Source organism: Haliotis asinina, chromosome 16, assembly GCF_037392515.1.
Source record: "Haliotis asinina isolate JCU_RB_2024 chromosome 16, JCU_Hal_asi_v2, whole genome shotgun sequence".
Taxonomy (NCBI): Eukaryota; Metazoa; Mollusca; class Gastropoda; order Lepetellida; family Haliotidae; genus Haliotis; species Haliotis asinina.
In genome coordinates, this window is record NC_090295.1 from 24,386,135 (window position 1) to 24,413,863 (window position 27,729).

The 27,729-nt window shown below is 39.7% G+C and overlaps 1 protein-coding gene across 2 annotated transcripts; it reads left to right on the plus strand.

Moving 5' to 3' along the window:
• Positions 1–27,418, plus strand: LOC137268264 (ly6/PLAUR domain-containing protein 1-like). 2 transcript variants are annotated; one of them, XM_067802808.1, is made up of 3 exons: positions 1–128; positions 24,448–24,606; positions 26,220–27,418. In XM_067802808.1, exons 1-3 carry the CDS (start codon positions 68–70, stop codon positions 26,495–26,497), a joined length of 498 nt encoding a protein of 165 aa, XP_067658909.1. In that variant the 5' UTR covers positions 1–67; the 3' UTR covers positions 26,498–27,418. The 2 variants fall into 2 exon arrangements, with proteins under 2 accessions (XP_067658909.1, XP_067658908.1); XM_067802807.1 differs by lacking the exons at positions 24,448–24,606; positions 26,220–27,418 and adding exons at positions 14,878–15,066; positions 16,483–19,656 and having other exon boundaries at positions 17–128.
• The last annotated feature ends 311 nt before the right edge of the window (positions 27,419–27,729 follow it).

Genomic DNA, 27,729 nt, shown 5'->3' on the forward strand with positions numbered 1-27,729 from the left:
TTACGTTATCAGTGAACTTACAACGTTGTGTAATGTTTGTGGCAAGAGCGACTCAAGGAGAACGAAGATGAGAAGGGCTGGATTCTTCCTGGGGGTGTTAGGGCTTCTGTGTGTATTCATGAGTTTTGGTAAGTATCAGTATATTTCTCCATGTAATTATTGATTAAAAAATAATGGTACCCAATTAGACCGATAAATGACATGGAAAACGTCGATTTGATTTCTACTTCCTGGTTGAACGTAGTTCCTGATCGTCATAAGACACAGTAAGACACTGTGAGCTTTAAGAAACATACTTAAATCTACATTTTGGTTCATTAATCCATATAGATATAACGGGTATTTTGCCGTTTACGTCCAATCAAATACATTTGACCGAATAATCGTGTCTAGTTCTTGACAGTTTATTTATGTTCTGTATAGCATTGGCAGTATCGTTCTGTGATAGAGTGAACTGGTGGTTGAAAATAGCGTCAGTTTTCTTACTTTCAATTCTATATTTTATCTCGCTATTCCGTGCCCATGTGGGAATTCTTGAGTTGTGTTAGTTTACATTTTCTACTTCAGATTTAATCCGCCAATTTCAATTAAATTTTTAATTTGATAAAAATATATGGTCATACACTGATATCATTGCCTATTGCACTTTGCGAACTCGAGGTTTATGATATTACTCTCCTTGATGTTGACTTGAACGTACTCAGGGCGATAAAGTCTGAACCTTTGATATGAGACTGCTTTGTTTACACTGTCTCTTGACTTCGACAGAGACAATCTGAGGACTGGCCTGTGATGTATAATTATTGTCAAAGTGACCGGGAAAACTGACTGCCATTTGTTTATGCATTGTTTAGATATACTAATGGAAACGAAAAAGGGAAAAGCAGAAATAACATAACGCGTGTTCCTTCATGCTTCTCCAGAATTTCACCACGTGTGCAATACAAGATTTGCGAAGAAACCTGGAAAAGAACAAAGGAACACTTGTACTTTCAGGTGTTCCCTTATTCGTTTACATGAGTATATATCTAACTGGGTGTTTGTCCTAGGCCCACTTGCACAAAGCGGTCTTAGCGCTGCAATGATTGTAACTCCCATCTCCAATATAGGCTTAAGATAGTCGTTGCGTTAAGATCGCTTTGTGCAAACGGACCCTGGACTTTAAATGAAGTAGACTGCGTGCACAATTGCACAATCGACTCTGCTTTCAGCAGCAGATATTCCCAATGGCTGTGGAAGGGGTTTTCTCGCTTTTATTTATGCAGTGGCACCTAGTTAATCCTAACCATCTCGTTATCATTTCTGATAACTTTTACAAGATCTTCACAAATTGCTCGCTTAATAGGAAACTGGAAATCGCACTGATTCTAAACAACATTCGCTCATTTCTGAAATGAACAGAGAACTTTCATTCAACGAATAGGATCATATAGAAGGTAGAGTGTATCAGAATGGGCATCTGCCGAAACAGCATCAGAATACTGGGAGCTCGCATTTCGTATTTTACCAGTTGACACAGGCATGCAATGTATTAAACTCACTGTACTTATTTAAGAGGCAAACCGGGAAAGTCAAAATATCTCTGTCCAGTGTCCCGTTTCACTAAGCTCTCGTAGGCCTGTAATCTCGTAACTTTTCTCGTAGCATTCGTACCGCATATGATACTGTATAGGAGGTACGAGTGCTGCGGGAAAAGACACGAGATCTTAGGCTTACGCGAGCTTTGTGAAACGGAACCCAGGTAAGCTAGAATAAAATGTCATATCACCACTGCTGTTTATGTTATTCACTGAACTCCTTTAAGAAGCCAACACTGGAAGCATGTATTTAGTAATGGAACAGATGTTTTCCCTTTATGATGTTCGCTGCACTCCTATAAGAGGCACATTAGCAACGGTCTACATCTCTGTCAATATAAACCGGACTAAACAGGTTTAAACTACTTATATCGTTTGACTCAGTTCACGATTGATATTTTGTACGTGAAACAACAAGTAAATACTCCCGTAGCACACGCAAGATAGGTACCGAATTTTGATTGTGTACCAAAGCGGTTTCAGTATCTGACAATGGTCAGTTGATGCTGTATTTCAAAACGCGTAAAACCACTAAAGGCTACACATGTCCCGGCAGCATCAAAATCATGTATACAGTGAAAACAGCTGTATTTGTTAAGAGATGTCATCTCTCGGGTAGCTTTGTGGTCCTAGGTAACTCCTTGAGAGGGTGGAGACATGATGACGTGGGTTAAACATGCACTGTATGATGAATCCGGGTATGCGGCATGACCGACACTACGATCAATTTCACTGATCCTTTTCTCCTATGAATGCCTTGTAACACATATGAATTATGTTGTGAGGAAAATGTGTCTCACTGCGCCATATTAATTTCGACGGACTTTTTAGTGTCTTATTTTTTTAACAGATACAGCTTTTCGTTCGCTGCAACCTAACCATTCATCTGGGATGTATCAAAACGGTTTTAGATTGAGTGCAGTGATTCAACAGTGTTACATTTCCTTGTTGCTAGACAACACGAATGGTTCCATGAATAAACAGGATGGCCAAACAGAATTTTGTCGATTTTACCGACGACAGTATGTCAAGATTACGTTACAGCCCTTCAGATGCAACACAGGTGAGACAGGTTGAAGGTGAAACGGTTTGCCTAGTGGTATGCACGTGGGCGAGTCTTCCTCAACTAAAGTAGATCAAGCTTTATACATATGTCTTCATAATATACGATTTAAGTAATTTGCATGTGTTCAGGAACAACCTCTTTTGAATCCACGGACGCGAAATGTTTTATTGTGGAATTGCAAATAATGTGAAATGGAGAAAAAAATCATTTGACAAGTGAAATCATGTCATCCGCCCACACCATTATGAATTCCGCTCATGGTACAGTCTGAGAAGAATTTAAAATTCTAATTGTGTTTTGTCTCTTTTCATTTTTCAAGGTTTCTACGGTCTCAAAAACCAAATGCGCACAAAATATTTTCCCTATATTTTCTGTAAAATGGCTTTTGTTGGCCTTTTCGTAGAATATCTGGAACTGAAATCATTTTTGTTTACAGTCGGCATCTATGTGTGCCATACGACAGTCTTCACACACACGGTGATACTTACTAGTTTCAGAGAGTCTCTTGTATGTGCGTTAGATGTGTAATCTGGTTTCATACGATGAAGGAGTGGTGGGGTAGCCTAGTGGTTAAAGTGTTCCCTAGTCACGAGTTCGATTCCCCAGATAGGTATAATGCATGACGCCCATTTTATGGTGTAACCTGTCGTGTTATTGCTGGAATATTGCTTAAAGCGGCGTAAATCTAAACTCCCTCACTCCCTCAAACTAGTAAATATTTCTTCAAACAAAACAATGTGTGAAGTTCATTTCTGGTGTTCCCTGTCGTGATGTTCGCGGAAGCGGCGTGAAACCATACTCACTCACTCACTCACTCACTCACTCACTCAGCTGTCTTATGGAATTCCCGAGCTTCGTCTAGGCGACGTGTCCCCGTGTTTTTCACTGATCACTGTGCATGCCCTGTGTTTATGATGGGCGGGGTAGATACGCGCCCGTGTTCGAGAACACCTTGTGTCATCCCTAGATGAAACTGATTCATAAACACACAGGATATTGTCGGAATCGTATTATGGACTCATATGTCATAGTATTGCCTTGTGTTGAAGGTTATTTATACCTAACCGACGTACCTGTATCTGTAAGTCTTAGGATTTTTCAAACACGGACATAATTCTAAATTGAGAACGCCTTCATTTCTAACCGTGCAAACGTTGTACTTGTTCAGTAATTTTTTATTGCTCTATTACTAAATTAAAAAAAATATATGTAGTTCACATAAAAATATTCAGTGTATGTATGTGTATGTGCAAAACACATATGTATGTTCTAAATAGACGAAAGAATGCCCTTTTCAAGGAAGAAAATGTAATGCAAAAAATATTGCAAAGACTTTTATAAATAGAAGATATTGAATATACTGTTGTCAATTCGTATTTAAACATCTCAGTCGTTGCACAATCTGTTCTATTTGAGCGTCGATAAGCGCGGTATTCAATATTGTTGTCATAGTAATTTTGAATTGTTTATGTCATCTTACAATGTTTCATCAATAGCGCTCGAGTCTCAAGATGCTGCAAGACTCGTTTATTTATCAATACGGAATACGACGAACGTCTCTGGGTGTATGCATTTAGACTGTCAATAGCCGTTGTAATAATACTCTTTTCGTGTGCAGTGCTATTGCCTCAAACGAAGAGCGTCCGTAATTAACAATTAAACAGAATGGCCTCGAGTAATCAGATTGAAGGCTGTGCCTTTTCATGTTTTGTAAAAATAACCTCTTAATAACAGCTGTTTTTTTTCTGATAATTCTTGTTAATTACCTTTTAAATTCCCACCGTCAATATGTAATTCGGCATGATTATTCAGAAGTCGCATTGGTAACATTTACACCAACTGAGTTCAGTTTTCTTTGATATAATAAGATTCAAGAATTTGCAGGTAGATATTACGGGTAATCCAAGTCGTAACTTCCACGGCTTTCTGTTCTTATATATTTGACTAATGCAAGTGCCGATTCTAAAACAATACCTTGATTACATCCGGGTATACAAATACTACTTCTAGTACTACTGGAAGTACTACTTCTGCAACCAGCTGCTTATAATACTAATAATACTATTATTGCTGCTACTAGTGCTGTTAATAATGCTACTACGGCTGCTGCAACTACTGCTGCTACTACTACTGCAACCCCTAATATTAGAACTGATGCTACTACTACCACCACTACTACTACAACTGCTGCTGCTGCTACTACTACTGCAACTCCTACTACTACAACTGATGATACAACTACCACCACTACTACTAGTACTGCTGCTGCTGCTACTACTAACCCTACTACTACAACTGATGATACTACTACCACTACTAGTACTGCTGCTACTGCTACTACTACTACCACTACAACTGCTGCTGCTGCTACTACTACTGCAACTCCTACTACTACAACTGATGATACAACTACCACCACTACTACTAGTACTGCTGCTGCTGCTACTACTAACCCTACTACTACAACTGATGATACTACTACCACTACTAGTACTGCTGCTACTGCTACTACTACCACCACTACTACTACTACTGATGCTACTACTACTACAACTGATGCTACTACTGCTACTACTACTACTACTACCACTACTGCTACCGCCCGTACTGCCATACAGTACATGTAAACGGTTGAACAACTACATGACGTCAAGCTCAAGAATACAAGGAATCGATACCTCAACGATCTACGGCCTTGTTTCAACCGTTTTCTCTTCCAAATGTTTGACAGTGTTGAACGTCGATTCTACTTGTCTTCTAAGCATGAAGAATATATCGTTTAAACGCATGACTGGAAGACTTAAACCATTGGCCTGAATCTGCAAACAGAGCAAAAACATAGCACTTAAAACTCGGGCGCAGTTCGTATTGCTATAACTCCTTGTGTTACTTCTTATTGCAAATCCATATTTTACAATATGTAAAATAAACAACTTAAATTCTCTATAAACGTAACTGATGTAAGATAGTTTGATAAAAAATACGAGAGCGTTAATCAATATGACAGAAAAAATATCAAGCTGTGCCATGAATATGTGTACACATGCAGATCCTAGGTGTATCGCAGTACACAAAGTGACCCGTGAAGATCCAGGTTAGAATTGGTCTTCAGTAACCCTGGCTTGTCGTGACTGGCGAGATCAGGCGGGCGTACCTGACGTAGATGACACATGTCACAACTGCGTATTAAAATTTCAGTGCTGTTGATCACTGGATTGTCTGGTCCAGACTCGATTTTTTACAGGCCGCCTCGGTAGCTGGATTATTGAGAGAGCGGCGTTCAACAACACCCAATCCAATCATTACGTCAATTTACGTTTAATATTATATGATTGGTCTATGTTGTTCTCACAGTCTCCAGAAGGTCCGTAATTGGAATAATGTCTAGCTACAGACATGGTTCTGATGATGACAGGTATTAAAAGAGAAATAGATTTGAGTACAAATAATTCATGATTGTAGCCTTCGTGTGAATTACTTGATGGTCTACAGACGCATTCTAATTGTTCATTACCCAGTGACTGATTGAATTATTGGTTGTTTGTCGTTAACGGAGCAATATTCGAGTCTAATATTCGAGTGTAGACCAGACAACCAATGATCAACTGCATTAACATCGTTCAACGTAATTGGGATAATATGACATGTGCCAAGCTAGTCTACAAGTCTGACCACCTGATCCCGTTAGGCGCCTCTTGTCGTAAGCATCGGTTACTGAAGACTAATTCTAACACGGATCTTAAATGGCAGAATTTAAGCGGCAAGCTAAAGCAGGAATTACCAAGTTGGCACCCACAGTGATGATTGTTCCTTTAGATGTAAAACCAGAGATATAAGTTGTGAAAATATCCTTACAAAATATGTTTGGTTCGGCATGTAATCAGGGCACTGTCGTGGTATATTCGGACCAGTTGTTTCCGTAGTTGTTCAGATGAACAGTTGTCTTTACCCGTGTTTGTGGCAGATGGCATCTATTTGACAGATTATGCCCACTTTTTTGTCGAACATCAGCTGGTACCACCAGATCTGCAAGTGACCATATACTTTTGTCAGCATACAGATTTATTTGCAATCGTTGGCACAATTTGTTGGCTTGTTCATATATCATCGTAACCTTTGAGGGTAATTACAAAATTTCTACCATGTGCTACTGCAGTGTGAAGGAATTCTTGAAAATGACTGATCGCTGTTCGACATCAAGCTCAGCATGAATTACGAAATTTTAAAAATATATATCATATGTAAATATGGATCACAACTTAGGTCATCTTTCCTGTTCGACATATTTAAGAACACGCTGTTTCCAAAGACTGGGCTTAAAGTTTTCAGTGAGCATGTTTTTATTATTTATACATATGCCAGCCTTTGACCGCTGAAACCTGCACAGGAACCCAAAGTCATTCTGTTGTTTCTTTTTTTTTTGTACGACGAGGGGACACAACTCCGCACAACGAACTGCGGCCCCCAAGACAACTGGGAATATCTTCCCACGCTGGCATCAGCGACACGCGCACTGTATTGACACTCTGTGGGTGGCATACAACCTGTGTGTTCCCACGATATCCACCAGTAGTGTTTGGCAGGAAAGAACATAAAACTTTAACAAAAATCTTCAAAGAACACTTTGCCACTTTCTTCACCCAAAAATTTCGGACAAAACAATAAATAGCAATAAACCTTAAGCAATAATCTTGCATCGCTTCTCTGTTAAATCAACAATTAGCATCAATTCAAAAAGGACTGGTTATCAGACAAGAACGATACATATCAATAGTTTAGCGAGTCGTTACATCATAATTACTGGAACACGTACTTGTATAAATGGGATTACTGGACAGGAACGAATAATAGCCAAATTAATATTTCTTCCATTGTATAAAACATGAGTTTTAAATTAAATATCGTTGCTATCTGAAACGCATCCAAGGATTTCAAAGTGTTTTTTTATGCAATATTGCTCTAAGCTGTGATCACAAAGCTAGTGTCTCAGATGCCGTTATTTTGTGATACATGTAGGTACTGTAGAAGATGATTACTCTGGTAATTATTTAATAATCTCAGTGATCGTTTGTAACCCAAGATAACTGAATTAATCAGACACATTCCAAAAACGGAACACCGGAATTGCGCGACTTCATCAGTTTGCAGTAAAAGTTGTGATTAAAACCCCGGTAGAAGTATATAATATCACACTTCCCTTATCATCTGTGAGTCAGGAAAAGGGGACGTTCTTAGAAGTGAAAAGTCTTTTGTAGTCACGTTTGAAAGTACGTGAGACTGAATTGAAATGAAATGTTTATATTTATTATTGATCGGTTAGACCAGCCAATTAAGCAATCGTTAGCCCTGCCAAATACTCAGGTCCGTGTTCAGCTAGGTCCTCATGATGTATGACCCGATATTGCTGGTATATTTCATGTGTTCGCCCTCCATGTCAAAGACTCAGGTCTGTGTTCAGCTAGGTCCTCATGATGTATGACCCGACATTGCTGGTATATTTCATGTGTTCGCCCTTCATGTCAAAGACTCAGGTCTGTGTTCAGCTAAGTCCTCATGATGCATGACCCGACATTGCTGGTATATTTCATGTGTTCGCCCTTCATGTCAAAGACTCAGGTCTGTGTTCAGCTAAGTCCTCATGATGCATGACCCGACATTGCTGGTATATTTCATGTGTTCGCCCTTCATGTCAAAGACTCAGGTCTGTGTTCAGCTAGTTAATCGTGATACGTGATCTGATATTGCTGGTATATTTCATGTCTTCGCTCTTCGTGTCAAAGACTCTGGTCTGCGTTCAGCTTGTTTCTCGTGGTACACGACCCGATATTGCTGGTATATATGTCAGGTGTTCGCACGCCGTGACAGCCAACGACTTTGGTTTGTGAGTAGGTAGTACCTGGTGATACATGACCTGATATTACTGGTAATTTTAATGTGTTCACACATCATGTCAAGGACGCGGGATAGTGTTTAGCTCGTTCCAGATGATGCAGGCTCTCCTGGTATATTTCACTTGTTATGATATTGCACACTCCATCCTCCGCACTACTCACTCACTCAGTCTGGAACTCACACGGTCAGAAAGCTCAGCATGGTTGGCCGAAGTGTCCTCTTTTCATGTCATTCGCTTACACACAAAGACGTCTGAAAACTGAAATGTTCTCTCGTAAAATATATTATTTGAAAGCAACAAGTAACTGGACTTAAGATAAAATGGAAATCCCAGCAGAATGGGAGGTGCAGAACCCCAAACCTACGCTTACCTGTTTAAGGTGGTAGGAATGGAAATAATCTGTTTCAGACTATAATGTCTGAAGCCTATTCGAAATCTTCTTAAAAGATCCAAAGACATGTTTTCCCAAAAGGTTAGGGTCGGTGTGGAAGCCAGTTTGTGAAGGTATTCTCTGTTAACACCCGGAAACAACTGAGCACATATGTCAGGTCAGCTGCCACACCGTAATACTGCTACGCTTTTGACTGGGAGAAAAACTCAGTCATGTATGTGTGGATATAACCGCTATCATTTCCTTGATGACACACGTGCTAAGGAATGTGCGTGCTATTGGCAAATTCATGGATGCAATATGATGATAAATTATTGATAAGAAATATGAGAAATGTGGCCTGACTAGTTCGTCTTTTTCCCCATATGTGACATATACAGTTCTGTACTGTAGACAACTGTCTAAAAGTATTGATGTTCACATTAAAGGTCACATATACTCTAAAAGGGTACAAATGCAAAAGCACTTGCTGACATCGTTATAAATGAAACCCCGTCATTAAAACAGCTCATTTCGATCTTTAATTACCTTAAATCGATCTTTTTGTCAACAGTGCACAATTCTCAGCCGCAAACGAAATTTCAACCAATCAGAGCGGCGCGTCTTCTCGACGTAATAGTGGGTATAGAAATGAGGGTCTGTGCAGTATTCATCTACATTTCAGGGATTAAACTAATTCGTTTTCAGGTTTGTACAAACCTGAAATCGCGAAAGCTGTTGAGAAAAATGAAAGCTATATGTTCTCATAATCTACTATCATTTAGTTTTGTCTCCTGCTTTGCCTAGTTTTCGAGCTACAACCCTTGTTTTCATAGACGATTCTGTCAAAATCACTTGGTGTCGCTAGGTTGTAATCCGTGTTAGGTGGTATAAACCTACACGTTATTTGTCATTATTCACTTGATGCTCAGTTAATGAATGTATAACAGGTATTATTAGTGGTAATGCCACTTAGATTACCCGACAAAGGCCCCCATTTGGCATTTCTTGTGTCTGAATCGATCAAAGGATTAACCGATAACACGCTGATTGATTAATTAGTTTGATGGGGATTTAAATGGTGGATTTGTCAAAAGGTAGTGTTTATGTATGTACATTTACTAATCTATACTGAATACACTCTGTCGTGTCTGTGTCTATGTAAAACAACACCCTTCTTTCAAAGGATTAACCGCCAATACATTGATTGATTGCTCATTATTGGCTAGCTAAATAACTTTTTAAAAAGAATGACGCACACTATGCAATTAGTTGCCAGGTGTGCTATCTTGAGTAACCAATGAAACTATAAAGCAACGTGAAAAACCTGAAACGATACATCACGTTTTCGTATTTTAGACTGTTAAAAGACACATCACTTGGGAAATCTGCAGATCAATTATATATCACTTGTTTTTGTGGATATTGATGGATACATTCCTCGAAGAAGGTAATAGCCTGACATTGCTCCTATAACTTTAATTTTAATACTTGTATTTTTGTTTTTAATAAGTTGTCGTAGCTTTCAACAGAATCATTGTTTTCGTCGTGAAGTGTAATGATGCCGACAACATACACTAGGGCGTGCGTGCGAATTTTGATTCATATAGGCAAACTATGAAATGTCTACATATTACATTCCTGTTATACATTCGCAGATCGCTTCTTTTCATTAAGTTTCAAAATGCAGACAAGTATGATTATAAAGTAATTAGGATTATGAGACCAAGTATAAAGACGTATATTGACAAGTGTCTACATACTGGTGAGTGAACGTTACAAACCAAGAAAATTTAGCAAGTGAAGAAATGTATCGAGCGGTATTTTCACTTCGACCCCGACTTCGCTTAGGTTATGTTACAGGTTGTGTCATGCAAACTCCTTTTGGTAATGATTCAAATACATATTTATGTAGTTTTGATTTTCTAACTTGATGTGAACAAACCAGACATAATCTCATCAATTCAAATGGACTTGACTTCATGATTTTCAAAAATGGCGGCGCCCTGTCCTGGGATGAATGCTATTTATGTTTGTTTTCACCTACTTACAAAAAGACAATTACTTTCTACTGGTAGTAAAATATGTATTTTATTGATGGACATTAGGATTTTACCCTGTCTGAGGATGAATGCTATTTATGTCTGTTTTCACCTACTTACAAAAAGACAATTACTTTCTACTGGTAGTAAAATATGTATTTTATTGATGGACATTAGGATTTTACCCTGTCTGAGGATGAATGCTCTTTATGTCTGTTTTCACCTACTTACAAAAAGACAATTACTTTCTACTGGTTGTAAAATATGTATTTTATTGATGGACATTAGGATTTTACCCTGTCTGAGGATGAATGCTATTTAAGTTTGTTTTCACCTACTTACAAAAAGACAATTACTTTCTACTGGTAGTAAAATATGTATTTTATTGATGGACATTAGGATTTTACCCTGTCTGAGGATGAATGCTATTTATGTTTGTTTTCACCGACTTACAACATCAAAATCACTTTCTACTGGTAGTAAAATATGTATTTTATTGATGGACATTAGGATTTTACATGGCATTGCTTATAACATAACAATTTCACTCTTGGAATCGGTCAATATAAGGGGTCAATATAATATTACTTACGATAATATTGTCACTTCGACCACAACTTCGTTTCCGAGGAAGAAAGCGTTATATCCATGCAAAATCCTTTTGGTCAGCAATGTGGAGTAAGCAGTCTTGATTTTATAAACTCGATGAAACGTGAACTAAATTTTCTATCCTGGAAGCGTGGTAGGGGGCGAACCATCCGTTTTAGTATATACCACAGGCTTCCACAAAGCTCACTTCGCACACATTAACAACCAATTTAAGCTCAAATTACGGAGTCTGGTGGAAATCTGTCCGTAGTGACATCATCACCCGACCCCAAGGAACAATTGACGGCAACACAACAATTCGGCATGTCTTTGGAGACGTCGAGAAATCAGCAAAATGACGAGCCTCCTACACATTATCTATACATTTAACAGTAAATCGTTCCTTCTATGACGTCACTGTAGAGCTCTGGCAACAGAGTTGCGTAATCTGTCTGCTGTTTCGTTTGCGGGCGAGAGAGAAGCAGACGGGTTTTTAGCCACTTTTAAGCGCTTGGTATTAATTAACCACAAGTCTTTTTAAAAAACAAAATGGTGTTTCATATGCAGTGATAAAAAGAGTACCAAAAATTTGAGTTTAGTGGTCCTTTAAGATTATGTATTCAAGTTTGCATCCATAGCTATTGCTTAGCTCACTTTAAAATGTGTCTAGCGGGACATTAAGTCACAGATAGTACAGTAACTGTATACCCGTGGTGAGCATACCGTATTTATGAAAATAATTCGACGAGGTTCATTCGTTTTTGCTCTTGCTAAAATACAGTCTGTCCAAAAGTGGGTCACGGCACTTGGTGCTTCCTGTGACAAACCTTTCGAATGGTCTAATCAATTTCAGTTGACAGTAAGGAACCGATATTCCTTGCAGGAATAACAAAGTTCCGATCAAACCTTCCGCAAATTAACCATTATTGCGACAGCTGTGACACCCAAAGTGATTGTACACTTAGTCCGGTCTGGTAAAGTCATATTTGATGGTCGCGCAATTTGGATCCAGTATTGTTAAATATACGCTTGTGACCGCTAATTTGGTACCGAAAGTAAACTGGGCCCCGTTCACGCATATCACAAGTTGGCGTGCGCCAAGGGTGTCGGGAGCCAGATTAGTATCAAGTTGGCTTTTTTTAAACAAAGACAGCACTGACTTTATGGATAAGAGTTTGAGGTTTCTATAAGGTATTTCTGGTTCTAATAATGGCACTACTCAGCACCTGAGTCACAGAAGTTTGCGAAGGGTATCGAACTCCATGTCCACGATGTGTGCTTCCCTTTACAACCTGTCAAATGTGTTACTCATCATTACTTACGTTAAAACACAACATGATCCTACCTGAATTTTTATTGATATAATGATGAATTATTAATTCAGTATATCGTGATCAGTTGTTTCTTAAGTGACAAACCTAGTTATTATTCTGATGACACAACTATGGTATCATACTCATCGCCTAACGGGATCGATAATGATTCAGGACATAATTCTGTTAACCGATCCCTTCCAAACCAGTATAAATCGCTTGTATGGACATTGCTATTAAATTTGTAAAACATGTATACAATCTCCGGAAATAATAACTATCATGAAGGAACCTTGCTGTGTTGGCTCGTAATGTGGGGGTATTATTATCTATAACTACGTTGATATTTTTTCCTGCCTGAGGGGATGATTATAACGTGCAAGAAAATAATGCCGTATCTTTGTTATTGACGTGTTTGTTTTACAGTTGTACCAACAGAGGAAGTGTTGAAATGATGAGAATCTGACGCATTTCTTTGCAGATTTCTGAAAGCGCTTTTGCGAAGAAATTGTTTGATCAAGGATACTGCGTACATGGTGTTAGAAAATATTCTATAAAGTTTAAGTTTTGAAATGAAAATGATGCACCATTGTCAAGATGATATCTGATACACATATTCATATTGGCTTTTGTGATCACATTGTTTATTTTCGTGTGTTTGTGACAGACTGATATGACGTGATGTGCTTACCTTTTGACGAACCCGTGAAGATCCGGATTATAACTGATCTTCATCAAGCCATGCTTGTTGGAAGGGAATCACTAACGGGATCGGGTGGTCAGACTCGCTGGCTTGGTGGAAACATGTCATGGGGTCTTAGTTGCGGAGATCGGTGTTCATTCTACTGATCATCGGACTGTCTGGTCCTGACTCAGTTACTTGCAGACCGCCGCCATATAACTGGAATAGTCATATCATGGAGCTATGAAGAGAATATGAACGTTCATATGTATAACTTGTTGCATCGGATATTCATCCTTGACATGTTGTATTAACCTGAAGAGTAATGGTCTAGGATTCAGAAACTTGAGCTTATGTTCATATGGATGTTGGCATTAGTTTGTTGACATATGCCAACATGACTCTCACTGTCGTTGCTGTAGTATGTAGCAGTATGTTACCCATTGTGACTTGACCTCTTGTTTGATGTTGTATTTTCAACTTGCCATGTAGTCTGTCTTACATACCCTGAAACAAATATATCCAAGATAGCCCATGCAAGTCTAGAATATGTGTCTAGATTACCACAGTTTCAGGAAGACAGTCTCGGGGCTCCTTTTCATAATAAAATTTATATTATAAATATTGTTGTTAACACTGTTCTGTAAAATATGCTCATTTCCGAGACTAGATGCTAGTCTACTTACCATCGAGATTGACTTAGTATGAACTTATGGACATTTTCCTTATTAACTGATTATGCTGTTTCTGGACCATGGTCCATCATACAAACCTTCTGCATGCATGGTTCAAGAAGAAGGTTACTCGGAACACGTTCATGTTTTCAGTATGTTCTATCACACGCATGTTCCAATGGCCCCCATGACTCACCATTCAAGTAGATCACATTAGTCTCGAAGCAATCGTGAACAGATATCAAAATTGGAGTACAGATTCATATGGCTTCATATATTTTAACATGACTGGTGCAAAGGTATTACAGTCATTGTAACATTAATGTACTTTTATCAAGTATATTACTTTCACGACGGCATTTATTAACTGTCAGAAACGAGTTCATCTTTAAAGAGATGGAAGAAGAGCTATATACTGTTTCGTGTAAGTATTTCACCCATGCATTGAAAGTTCATGCATCTATACAGACATACCTGAGCAATTTTATGATCATTGTTTTATTTAAAATGTAAGTGAAAAATGACACGAATTCTGCATATAACAATCTCATTCGATCAATTAATCACCACTAAATATCAAATCCCTATCGATAACATCTCAGACTGAAGCCGCTACAGAGGTGTGAACTTGGTCGTGGTACCCTCGCTTCATATTTTGCCATCAAATTCCAGATGGAGCAAGGGGAGGTTACTCTGAACACGCATGTTACTTCTGCACCGACACCGGAAGTAACCCTGATTGTCGGGACTACGACCTCCTGTACAAGGCGAATTTGAAAAACAACGACACAGAACAGACACTACTGAGGAATTGTTCAGCAGACCAGCCTTTGTGTATGATCGAAGTCTACATAAAACTGGGTAGGCCATTGCCAGATGTCTTTTGTTTTGTCCATAGAAAACAAACCACATTTAGTCAAGAGACACTTTCACCTTGGAATCGGGATCGCTGGACATTTTTATAGGTGGCAACGAGCCGTGTGTCTTAAGTATGCATGCCGATTTGGACTTCTGAACAGCAAAAGAAACGCAGCTCTGTTTTTAAACAGAAGACCTTAACAGGAACGCTTAGTTTTCTTTTGAGATTTCATTTTTTCGAAACTTGCGTTCTTTTTCTGTTCAGTGTATGATGAGTTTTATGAGTGAACATCAGTGACAGAAACAACCTCAACACACTTAGAAAATCTAACCACCTAACCTATAGCAGCCAAAGGGCACGTATCTGCAATATGCCTTTATCAACACATCGCAATATCTATCACCTCGGATCAAACGTTTGTAGAGTAGACTGCTTCAGATTCGGAAAACCGTATAATCATGTTCAGTTACAAACACAGTGTTTACTATATCCAAACCATTCTAGTTTTGAAAAAATAGAGCATTTTACAATCATATTGTCACATTCATATGAACACGCGTAGAGATCTTTCTACGTATTATTGTTCTTTTAATAGCACTTAGTCGTTCGTATTATCGTTCTTAAATCGGACTGTGTCAGAAAGCTGTTGCCCTCAAACAGTGTTCAGATCCTCTAAACAACCACCTTTAGAATTTAGCGTTTTAGCGCAAATGTAGCCAGACTATCCACATTATTTATAATTTACCTCAAAACAGTTCCACCAATTTCGAAATACACAAGTAAATATATTGACAGAGTGAGTCGTCTTTTGGGTTTTTATTTCAATATTAAAGCAATATCAGGGAAGAAGGTTCCAAAATTGGGCTTCACACATTATACCCGTGTGGTATGACGAGCGGACGATGTAACCGCTAACCGACCGCCCAACAATAACCTGAAGATCGGACTGGATTTCCTGTCAGAATCAAACTACTGCTCTACCAATAGTAAGAGTGTCCGTCCCTTTGGGGGTGATCTCTTGGACTGTATAGTTGGACCCCATTAACTTTGTGGTGGGGAAGCTTAGTGGTTGAAGCGTTCGCTCGTTAAACTGGTGATTGGGGTCCTTACATGGTACAGTGAGGGCATGTTACGCCATTTCCGACGTAAAACCAATTCAACTCACGTTCTTGACACATGGAAACAAACAGGAATTCCCCTGACGCTTTGAGGGCGGTAGGATAGTGGAGTGGTCAAAGTGTTGGCGCGTCACACCAAAGACCTGGTTTCATTCCCCACATGGGCACAGTGTGTGAAGCCTATTTCTTGTGTCTCCCGCCCTGATATTGCTGGAATATTGCTAAAAGCAGAGTAGAGACTCACTCACTCACCACCCACCCACCGACTCACTTACTCAATCACTCATGATTCTTTTGCAGGTCAAGTGTACAGCTACATCCGAGACTGCACGGCCAATAAAGCCGATTCCTTCTCTTTTGCCAAGGAAGGAAGACTGGCACATGTGTCCACTGACAATATTACAACATGTACGTTTGATAAGCATACCATGGGTCAGATGTGCTTGACCTTGTGCAGTGGACAATTCTGCAACGGACCGCAGGTGTCCGAATGTTCGGTACTGACACCTGGTTGGATGGCCGTGTTGGCATCAGCCTTGAGTCTTGTACTTAGAACACAAGGTGCTATGTTCCTCACATAAATGGACAGGACACATTCACTGGTTGTATTGCTTTCCCATCAGTTTTGCCATAATTTAAAATGAGTTAAATCTTGTGCTATGATACTAATAACGATATTTTCATTCATTTACAACCTCCAAAATCTGACAAACATGAATTGTGAGCAAGAGCATATATTCTCGTCCATGGCAGAAGCAGTTAAAATTTGGAGTTTTCCAAACATTTGCACCCATATTTCCATCCTTGGCATATATTCAGGATGTCTGTGTGTTGAATTTTGAGAAATGTTTTGTCATAAATTTCCCATGGTGCCGATAATCTCTGAACTTTTGGGTTTTCAGAATTCGACGGTGAAATGTTAACAACACTTTCTTTGATTCTATATATATATAATTTGCACATGTTGGAAAGGTCATCCCTGCATAAAGCGTTCACATCAGCCACGGAATGTGTCACCATCACTGACCATAATGATTTCTGAAGGATAATGCCATATGTACCGGATTAAAGTAGTTTTGACTGTGTTTGTGACAAGCGACAGTGGTGGCATCTGGTTCCTGCTCTCCTTTCAGCTTGTATCATCACAATGTTTTAATGTACCTGCACTAGTACTTTTTATTGTACATGTATACTTTTGATTTGATGTTTTTTGTTTGCTTTCATGTATGTTTTATGCCGATGATGTCGTGTTAAGAATTATTCCGATAATATAATCATTAACAATAGATACCGATAGTACAATATAATGTCCAATGGAGATCACGTGGTCATGACTAAAAATCACCTTACGATGGAAAATCCACATTTTCAGCTTATCATAGTGCATTATCTTCGCGAAATCAGCAATAATTATTTGCCCTCACTTAAATAAGAGCTGGTAATGTGACGTCCATGCGTATGTGCACGAATGGCTATATGATAGAGGATCCGTGAAGATCCGGCTTAGAATATCGATCTTCAGTTACCAATGCTTGTCGTAAGACTCGACTTACGGGATCGGGTGGTCAGGCTTGCTGACTTGGTTGACACATGTCATCGTATCCTAGTTGAGTAGATCGATGCTCATGCTGTTGATCACTGGATTGTCTGGTCCATACTCGATTATTTACAGACCACCGCGAATTAGCTGGAATATTGTTGAGTGCGGCGTAAAACTACACTCTCACTCACATGGCCGAGGTTGTCGAGAAGCCAAAAGTCAGCTCAAGAACGATACCCATTGCAGACGAACACTAACTCCAAGGAGACCAGTTCCTGCTTTGTCCCTTTATTTCTGATAGCTGGACATTAATGTTATCACAAGGCCAGGGAAGCGCACCTCTGACCGACCTTTCCCCTCTTAGACGACCTTTCTTCAACACCGCGGGGGTGACACGATCAATGTTAGAGATGTCTGTATGTGGTATATACAAGCAATTCACATTATACACCTACTGACTCGTTAATCGGGAAATTGGTCTTGACAACTTTCGATGAAATCACATTCAAGAGGGTTCACTGTCAAGGTGATGTCTTCTGTCATATATTGCTCGTCTATTGACACTGTAATTTGTGTATTATGTACCCAGCTAATGGACCACACCACTACATGTAGCAGTAACACTGCTGCCTTCAGCATGTCAAGTTTAACACAAGTATTGAAGAATGGGTTTCCACTCAGAAAAAGCGTATTTATTTGTATCAGTCGATAAATTAATAATAGAAATAGTGCAGCAGGTAATTGTATTTAAATTTCGACGCGTTTGCGTCCAAAATATCAGAAACGTTTTCCCGATAACATGATTACGTGTAAATTAGACATCTATTTCTGATTATCTGGACTATTTTGTGTATGCGTGAGCAATTACTTAGGCTAGAGGTAAATATTTAGTCTTTAAGAAACAGAGTCGTGCGATTTCCTGTGAGATGGGTATAGATACAGTTTCAGCAACTGTCTGTACTTTCTCACATTCGAAAGGTACACTAGGCAATGTAGACTGTATGAGAAACAATAGTCGGCAAATTGCTCCGATAATGCGTTATGAATTGTGAACCTATGCTAAATATAGTTTTATCTTAGAGAGTATCGTTAATAGGGATGACTTATGAGGATGAAACAACTATTAATAGCGATTGTATTTTGCAACATACTATTGCCAGTCTGTTGTCACCAACTATTGCAATACTATTGCAACAGATCTTTTACTCCTTGAATTGTCTCATTTAAAGTCGTTTCCCAAATGAATGTATAATTTATATGAGACAAAAACAAGCTGAAGTAGTGTCAGTCTCTTTTAATAACTGACAAGAAACTTGAAACCGCGAGAGTTTGTTAAGAGGTAAGAGGGGCGGATAACTTAAATTACAGCTAACGAATTTTTTTACTTCCTGTATTTTGCACTGCGTATTTACGAATATCAACGGAAGCCAATTATTAAACTATCGATCACTCATACTATCGATGCATCTATTCTTTTTTTCGTTCCTACCATCGAGTGATCGCTATCGGAGACTCAAAAATAGTAACCCATCGATAGTTCGGTCCATCGGTACAGTCCCCAATCAATAATGTTCAAAACCTTTAGATGTTTACAAAAGAAAACGTCTGAGACGTTTATCAACACATGTATCAACTTTGGAAAGAGAGGTTCCCAATAGCTGCAGCTGTTCTGTTCTTTCACTTCCTTCACATGCAAACGTGACGATGTTAAATAAATATTGCTGTTTTGTTTTGTTTTGTTTATTCATTTAAATTTTCCAGTATGTGACGCATGCCCTTTGGGGCATTCAACTTGATGTTGAAACGAACATGTATGATTGTCATGTCTTCATCGTCTGTTCAGAGTGTAATGAATGCCTTGTATAAATTCGAATTTTACAAATCCCAGTTTCTCCAGTTTATTGGAATAAATTTAATAAATTGTAGTAATATAACGCTGTCGTTGTTTTTGGTAATCTTGGGTGCATTACAACGTAATGTTGGTGCATTCGCAGTGTATCTGTGTGTGTGGAGAGTGTTGACCTGAGGGGAATAATTTGATATGAGGATTGAATCAATCCGAGGTCAACTGATCCGTGTGTGGCCGCCTAATGTGATTAAAAGTGACTCCCGGAAGAATTTGATGCTACAATAACGTAGAAGTGTACGGCATTCGAAAGCGCTATAGTGTTCACGTCGATACTGAAACAAAATCCTGGAGTAATGATGTGATTCAGGTCATGGCGTTTCCAGCTGGCGAGCTCTGATGGTGTGTCTCATGGTGACTTCAGATGAAAGACAACGCAACCGTTATTCCTGAGTGAGGGGAGTGGGGGATGGGGTAGGGGGTGGGGGTGCGAGATATCGCATTCTCGTACTTTTGGCATTTTGAGTCGAGATCGCGAGAATGCCCCATACAGTAATCCATGCTTTTGCCTGGCAACCATTATTTCTGTATTTCGGGATGTCATTAAACAAATGAACGTGACGTCAATGAAGAGGGTGTCACACTTGCTTACCGTGTTGTTTTACTGCACAAATATACATGAAAACAATGGATAATAACGAAAGTATTACACTCGTGCAAAATTACGTTTCGTATAATTTGTATGACATACTTGCTGGTGTAATAATCTGGAAATGAAGAAACGGTGTCTGGGTTGGCAACACACATATGTATGACGACTGTAATCTACATCTGTGTTCTTGTACTACGTCATAATTACGCATGCATCTTTTACAGGGATATCCGTTCAGTGTTCATTATTCTTGTTTCTGTAAACATCCGTGGTGATCATAGCATGAGTATCACCTTTCACATGATTATTTAAACACCGATGGAAGGTTATTTCTAAAAGAGAGTCCATTTGTCAAATTAAAATGTTACCCTTGTAAAATATAACTGTCTGCATGATAAAATGAGTCATGGGTAACGAAAGGCCGGAATATGCTCCACTGCTCGTATTAATTTCAGAGCTCTCATCACGCATTCAGGTGATGGTGAGGCCACATATAAAAATATTCTTGTGTCTCGTTACCGCCAGATCCTAAGATATGATTTTGTTTTTTTTACACAAGAGAAAACTTTCAAAATGTGCATGTATTTTTCAAACTCCAAGTTTTGATTTTCTGTCGGAGAAAAGGTGTGAATTTCTATGGAAATCAATGGGTACTGACATAAAATAAAATGTAACATAATAATAATCCGCACGCTCGACACATATTTTTGGAACGTCGTGAGAAAGAATATTTTTTTATGTGGCTTTAGCGTCGATTTACGGGACTGGGATAAAGTGACATGTGCCAGACAAGTCAGCGAGTGTGACACAAAGCTGTCGAAGCGTTACTAGTGGCTCCGTACCTCCTATACTGTAACATTGACTTGCGACAGTCGTAGTGTTACGAGTGGTATCGTACCTCCTATACTGTAACATTGACTTGCGACAGTCGTATTGTTACGAGTGGTATCGTACCTCCTATACTGTAACATTGACTTGCGACAGTCGTATTGTTACGAGTGGGATCGTACCTCCTGTACTGTAACATTGTTGTAGCGTTACGAGTGGGATCGTACCTCCTGTACTGTAACATTGACTTGCGACAGTCGTAGTGTTACGAGTGGGATCGTACCTCCTATACTGTAACATTGTTGTAGCGTTACGAGTGGGATCGTACCTCCTATACTGTAACATTGACTTGCGACAGTCGTAGCGTTACGAGTGGGACCGTACCTCCTATACTGTAACATTGACTTGCGACAGTCGTAGCGTTACGAGTGCTTATCGTACCTCCTATACTGTAACATTGACTTGCGACAGTCGTAGTGTTACGAGTGGGACCGTACCTCCTATACTGTAACATTGACTTGCGACAGTCGTAGCGTTACGAGTGGGATCGTACCTCCTATACTGTAACATTGCCTTGCGACAGTCGTAGCGTTACGAGTGGGACCGTACCTCCTATACTGTAACATTGACTTGCGACAGTCGTAGTGTTACGAGTGGGATCGTACCTCCTATACTGTAACATTGACTTGCGAGAGACGTAGCGTTACGAGTGGGATCGTACCTCCTGTACTGTAACATTGACTTGCGACAGTAGTAGCGTTACGTGTGGGACCGTACCTCCTATACTGTAACATTGACTTGCGACAGTCGTAGTGTTACGAGTGGGACCGTACCTCCTGTACTGTAACATTGACTTGCGACAGTCGTAGCGTTACTAGTGGGACCGTACCTCCTATACTGTAACATTGACTTGCGAGAGACGTAGCGTTACGAGTGGGATCGTACCTCCTGTACTGTAACATTGACTTGCGACAGTCGTAGTGTTACGAGTTGGAACGTACCTCCTATACTGTAACACTGACTTGCGACAGTCGTAGCGTTACTAGTGGGTCCGTACCTCCTATACTGTAACATTGACTTGCGACAGTCGTAGCGCTAAAAATGGGTCCGTATCGCTACGGCAGCTTTGTGAAACGAGGACCTGATACTTCAGTCGTCTCTCACGACAAACACGCTTTGGGAAGACTAATTCTTATCCGGATTATCACTGATCGAAACTGTCTTTTGTGATGTCATCGTTAAATGCTAACAGTTCAAATCCTAGTTGGTTATCTAGTTGTCAGAGAGGTTGCTATTCATCGCGAAGAGTTACATCCCTTGGGAATGTCAGAAACCTGTGATCGTTGCTTGGAATCTCCGATCCCCAGATTACATTTCGTCCTCGGTTCGCATCATAATCGTGCTTTGGGGTTTCCTCCATTATAAGACTCTTGAAGATCCGGGTTAGATTGATCTTCAGTAACCACTGCCTGTCGTAAGAGGCGACTAACGTGATCGGATGGTCAGGCTCGCTGACTTGACTGATACATGTCATCGTATCTCAGTTGCGTGGATCAATGCTCATGCTGTTGATCACTGGATTGTCTGATCCAACCTCGTTTATTCAAGACCGCCATATGTCTGCGATATTGCTCAGTGCGACGTAAAACTAAACTCACACAGTCTCACCCACTCACTCCCCACTTATTAACCCTTTAAGTTGCCCATAGTGACACGCAGATGCTCTTGACTGTCAAACACAACACTCCTATCAGTGTACTACCAGTTTTCATTCTCCTTGCATATTCAGGCTGCATGTTTAAAGTGACTTGACAGTGTTAATTTAGGGAGGGTACGTTTTTTACGTTTCACATTTTACGTAGTGAGGGGCGACAACGCTGCAACTCCGGGTTCGATTCCCCACGTGGGTACAATGCGAAAGGCTCATGTCTGGTGTCCCTCGCCCGATATTGCTGGAATGTTGCAAAAAACGCTGCATAAACCCATATTCATTCATTCACTTCTACGTCATAGTAAAAGCAGCGTTATATCAATGTTATAAATATATCCATAGGCGCCACTGCATCTCTACCTTTTGCCTGAAGTTCCTGTAGACAGGTACATTAAGACCAAGAGAGTCTCAACAGGTGACAGTTTCAGTGTAGGTCTTACTCTTCATCAGCTGAATGACGCCGTGATCCACATATGTTGCAAAGATCACCATCCATAAATTATCTGTCACTTCTAAATGCCTTTACATCATGGTTCTGACCTAAATATTGATTGATCAGGTGATGAATGGAGCTTCATCAGTCAGTTTGGTCTCCCTCACGACCAGCAGTGGTTGCTGGGGACCCACGACAGCCCAGATTCCTGACAAGGTTAAATCTGCTCGAACTGTACACAAATGTATTGACGCGTTAAAGGGCGGTAGTGATAAGTCCTCATTCCAACAACCGCTCGTCTCGCGACACCCGTCTGTATGTACATCACGATTTGACCCACGTTAGATGTGGGTTAGAATTCGTATTCAGTAACAAATCCTTGTCTTATGAGGTGACTAACGGGCTCGTGTGGTCCGGCTCGTTGACTTGGTGGGAGAAATTTGATCGAATCCCAATCGCGTGGATCGATGTTCATACTTTTGATCCCTGGACTGTTTGCTCCAGACTCGATTATTTACAGACCGACGTCATGTAGCTGGAATAATGTTGGGTGCAGCGTAAAACTAAACCCACTCACTCACTCCAACATGAAGGCGACTCGCCGTTATTGGAATATCTGTAGCTGTACAATTAACTGCCCAAAGTGATTATCCACCATATCCTTTCCTTTGGTGTAGAGTCACTTTTGTCTCACCTTGCGTCTTCAAGCTGCATGCTGAGAGATCTAACAATAATCATTCCCTGAGGGCACTTGTCTCACGTCATGTGCCAGCTGGACTGTTAAAGCCACGTTCAACAATAGGGCCTATAAGTGGGTCACGACATTTCGCGAGACTTTAGTTCTTCTGGTAACAAACAACGTTTCATACCTTTTTTGAATGATCTCTGAACTGATAATCCTTTGAAGGTCACTGGAATAACACATTTCGGATCATATCATTCCCGAAATACACAGCTACTGCGACTACCAACAGCTATGAAAGCCAAGAATGGTTGTACACTTAGTCCGGTCTTGTAAAGTCACAAATGGCGGTCGCGCAAATTGGAGCCAGAGCCAGGGCCCAGTCTAGCATGTCGCAAGTTGACAACGGTAGTGGGGAGCCAGCTTAGTACCGAAAGTAGCGTGCCTCGCGAGATTTACAGGCCCTTTATATTCATATACTGTCTGATTTGGTACTGGGACGAACCAATGTCTACTTCATTTTGGCATATTTGTTTTTGTGACTGAATCTTGTGTCTTCTGGTATATTTTCAGCCAATGGTATTGAGTGTTACAAATGTGAGTCAACAGTCGGTGGCAGCGACTGTGACGCTCTGTACAACGTGAGCGCCGACACACGAGAGGAACAATTCAGTAGGAACTGCACTGGCGTTGGAGACTTCTGTGTCATTGAAACCTTCAGTCAACATAAAAGTAAGTTTCTTCTAGTAGAAGAGAAAATCCGTGAGTGAGATGAGCCTGAATGAACTTGTTTAGGCTCAATAATCGTAGCATGGTGTCTCTGTTTTTGAAGTTGAAATCCATGAATGGCGCAATTTACAAGAACACTGGGTGTTCTGGGGTCAGTAATTTAGTTATTTCGTCGTGTAGCAGCTTAACGTAGGAGGAAATCCCGGAGTAAGAGAAGTTTGAGATGTTTTTCATTATGGTCAGACAAACGAGACCGGTTGTCATGCTAGAAATTTAGAAATACATTCAGGTTATAATTCCAGGAGCGGACAGCAACCACACGTGACCCGACAAACAAAATGCTGACAAATATCTGATTCGAACCGGGCCCTTAAGAATCCTGGATCCAGATTTTGGCTGGTTTCCTTACACCAGGATTCGAACCCACACCCTCAGAGTCATGATAGCTCGGAAAATCGGCCGCCTTACCCGCTCAACCACCACAAAAAATGGAAGTCGGGCAACTGGTAGTTTAAAATGCGGACTAAATTATGTAAGTTATACAATGCCATTTAGAAAGTAGTCAAATGTAACATATGTTACATTTAATATTACACTTTCTAGAAACTTTAAGATTCTAGTAACATATGTTACATTTGACCACTTTCTAATTGGCATTGTGTTATTTACACCACCTGATAACATAAATCTTATTCACTGATTCAAAGTTATTGAGATTGCCATAATTTCAACACATATAACAGCTGGGCAAGTTGGCAGAAAATAAATCAGACTATAAAGCAAAACTTTTTTTAATCCGCACAGACAGAACTTACCGACACTGTTACTCTGTATTCCGGAAATATGAATCATTTCGTATTGGACATATATCGGGTGAACCAGACAGTGAGCCGGATTTTGACGAGTATTTTCTCAGCGATAGAGAAACTAAATTCATTTTAAAAAATCACAGAGCTACACTAGGGTCTTATCAGCAAGGATACAAAATATCTAAGAGATTGCTTGCAAATCATGCGAGCAGTTTCAAATTCAAAACAGCATGTCCACAAATGCAATGTAATACTGGACTCTCTAAAGGAGAAAGTTTACCAAGGAGTGACAGACAAACTGACCACGCGGGCGTTAAAGGACAGGGTAATTATGTAATGGGAGGAGATATCGGTGGAATAAATACGTAAAAGCATTTCTGCTTGAAAGAAAAGTACGACATCGTTTGTTTGTGGAGGAAGATAGAGACCACATTGAACATAGACTGAAATAAGTGAATTTCCCCTTGATATTACATTTTTTGACATGCTGTTTTGAATGCTCGCATAATTTGCAACCAGTCTCTTAGATGTTCGGTTTATCTATCGATGACAAATCCCCGTTCATTTTTGGGGGTTACATCCGATATTTGTGTTGATATATTCATAAATCTTGCTTTCATAATGTTATGGCAATATAGGTATATATTAAAATTTCGTTATGTACTCGTGGATTGTATGTATATATGTATGTACATGTGTGCGTGTGCATGTTCATGAGCGTGTGCATGTGCGTATGCGTGTGCGTGTGCGTGTGCGTGTGCGTTGTGATCCACCTATGTATGTATCGTCTATGCATTTCCCTTACAGCTGACATGTACAGCATGATACGGGACTGCAGCGACAACACTACCTATTCCTTCAACATTTCCTTCCCTCTCAACCTTGACCTTCCTCCAAACCCCAAGGACGTTGCAGAGAATCGAACAAAGTGTGGCTTTGACAACATATTTCAAGTGTGTGTCCTCCTCTGTAATACAAGTTACTGCAATGGTCCCTCGCGACCAGTATCACGTGGAAGTGCTTTGGTAGCCGAAATGTTCCTGGTTTGGGGGACATTTTTGTTGCTGAAGGAACATTTTCTGTAAATACCCCTTAACGATTGCATTCAGTTGAACACCCCATTCCACCAGGAGCGTCTGTCCTCGAAGATACAGGGACGGGCAAAAGAAAGTTGACACTTTAAGGTTGGATTTGACCACAAAATCACAAACATTTTCAGAACTTAATTGTGGCGACACGTGTGCCTACACGTTGCAAACCTAATGTTCAAAACACTGTGATGATACCCGTATCAAATTAATTACCATCATATAACTGTTTTCTTGATTCTTCGGGCAGGTAGTGAGCAGAAAATTTAAAAAAAACAACATTCAAAACTAATGTAGACGGTCGACCAAACAGTGCAAACTCAGGGTTTAAAAACAGCTATGACTCCGTATCTAGCCCATGCCTTCATATAAGTTAGACCATCTCGTCTTTTTTTTTAAGTCACATGAAAAAAAGAAAGTTCCCATTTTTTGGCAGGCATTTTTATAAATATTCGATGTGGTTCTTTATGTCTGAAGCACTGGCGCTTAGTTTTACTATAAATAAATACATTGGTCTCTAAAATATTTTTGTTGCTAACGTTATAATGGTAAAGCTGATGATGCAACATATTGATATGCCAACAAAATGACAGCAACGTGATTTATTGTTACATTTCTATGATTTGTAAATGGATCACCCATATCATTATATCACATTGCAGTTGTTAGCATACAGAATTGTGTCCCTTTCTCGTTCCGCAACAAGTGATCGTTGGCTTGAATTCCATATCACCATTAGTAAAACATTTTGGTATGTCAGAAGTTCCATGAATTACAGATACCTTTTACAAGTAACACTATGATGAAAAAGTTTATAAGTCTTTCCAATGACCAGTAGAGTTTGGTTTTATGTTTACATCAAAAGTCATCAACAGCACCAGTCCACATTTATTGACAGTAAACATGACATTGTTTTCAGATCTTGCTTTTGTAATTATTATGCTAATTATTGTAATTATTATAATTAATATGCTTATAAATGCTATTCTAAGTTTTCGTGCTGCCATTGTTTAAAATGTACATCTACCAAATACTCTCACTTAACGAATTTATTTTTTAAGTGCCTTTATCTCTTTATTCACCGAACATCTTTCATAGCCATATTTTTTGCCGATTGTGTAGATGGTGATATACGCAAGTTCTTCATGGCAGAGGAAAGGTCTGTGATCATAACTGTGTCAAAGTCTGACCCAGAGAGTTAAATAATTCCCTTTTCCTCCTCCGACATA

Excerpts from the sequence above, each read along its gene's own strand:
- LOC137268264 (XM_067802807.1), top strand. The coding sequence starts at position 68 with ATGAGAAGGGCTGGATTCTTCCTGGGGGTGTTAGGGCTTCTGTGTGTA. Across the intron at positions 129-14,877 it reads GTGTGTATTCATGAGTTTTG|ATGGAGCAAGGGGAGGTTAC; the intron begins GTAAGTATCAGT and ends ATCAAATTCCAG. Across the intron at positions 15,067-16,482 it reads CGAAGTCTACATAAAACTGG|GTCAAGTGTACAGCTACATC; the intron begins GTAGGCCATTGC and ends ATTCTTTTGCAG.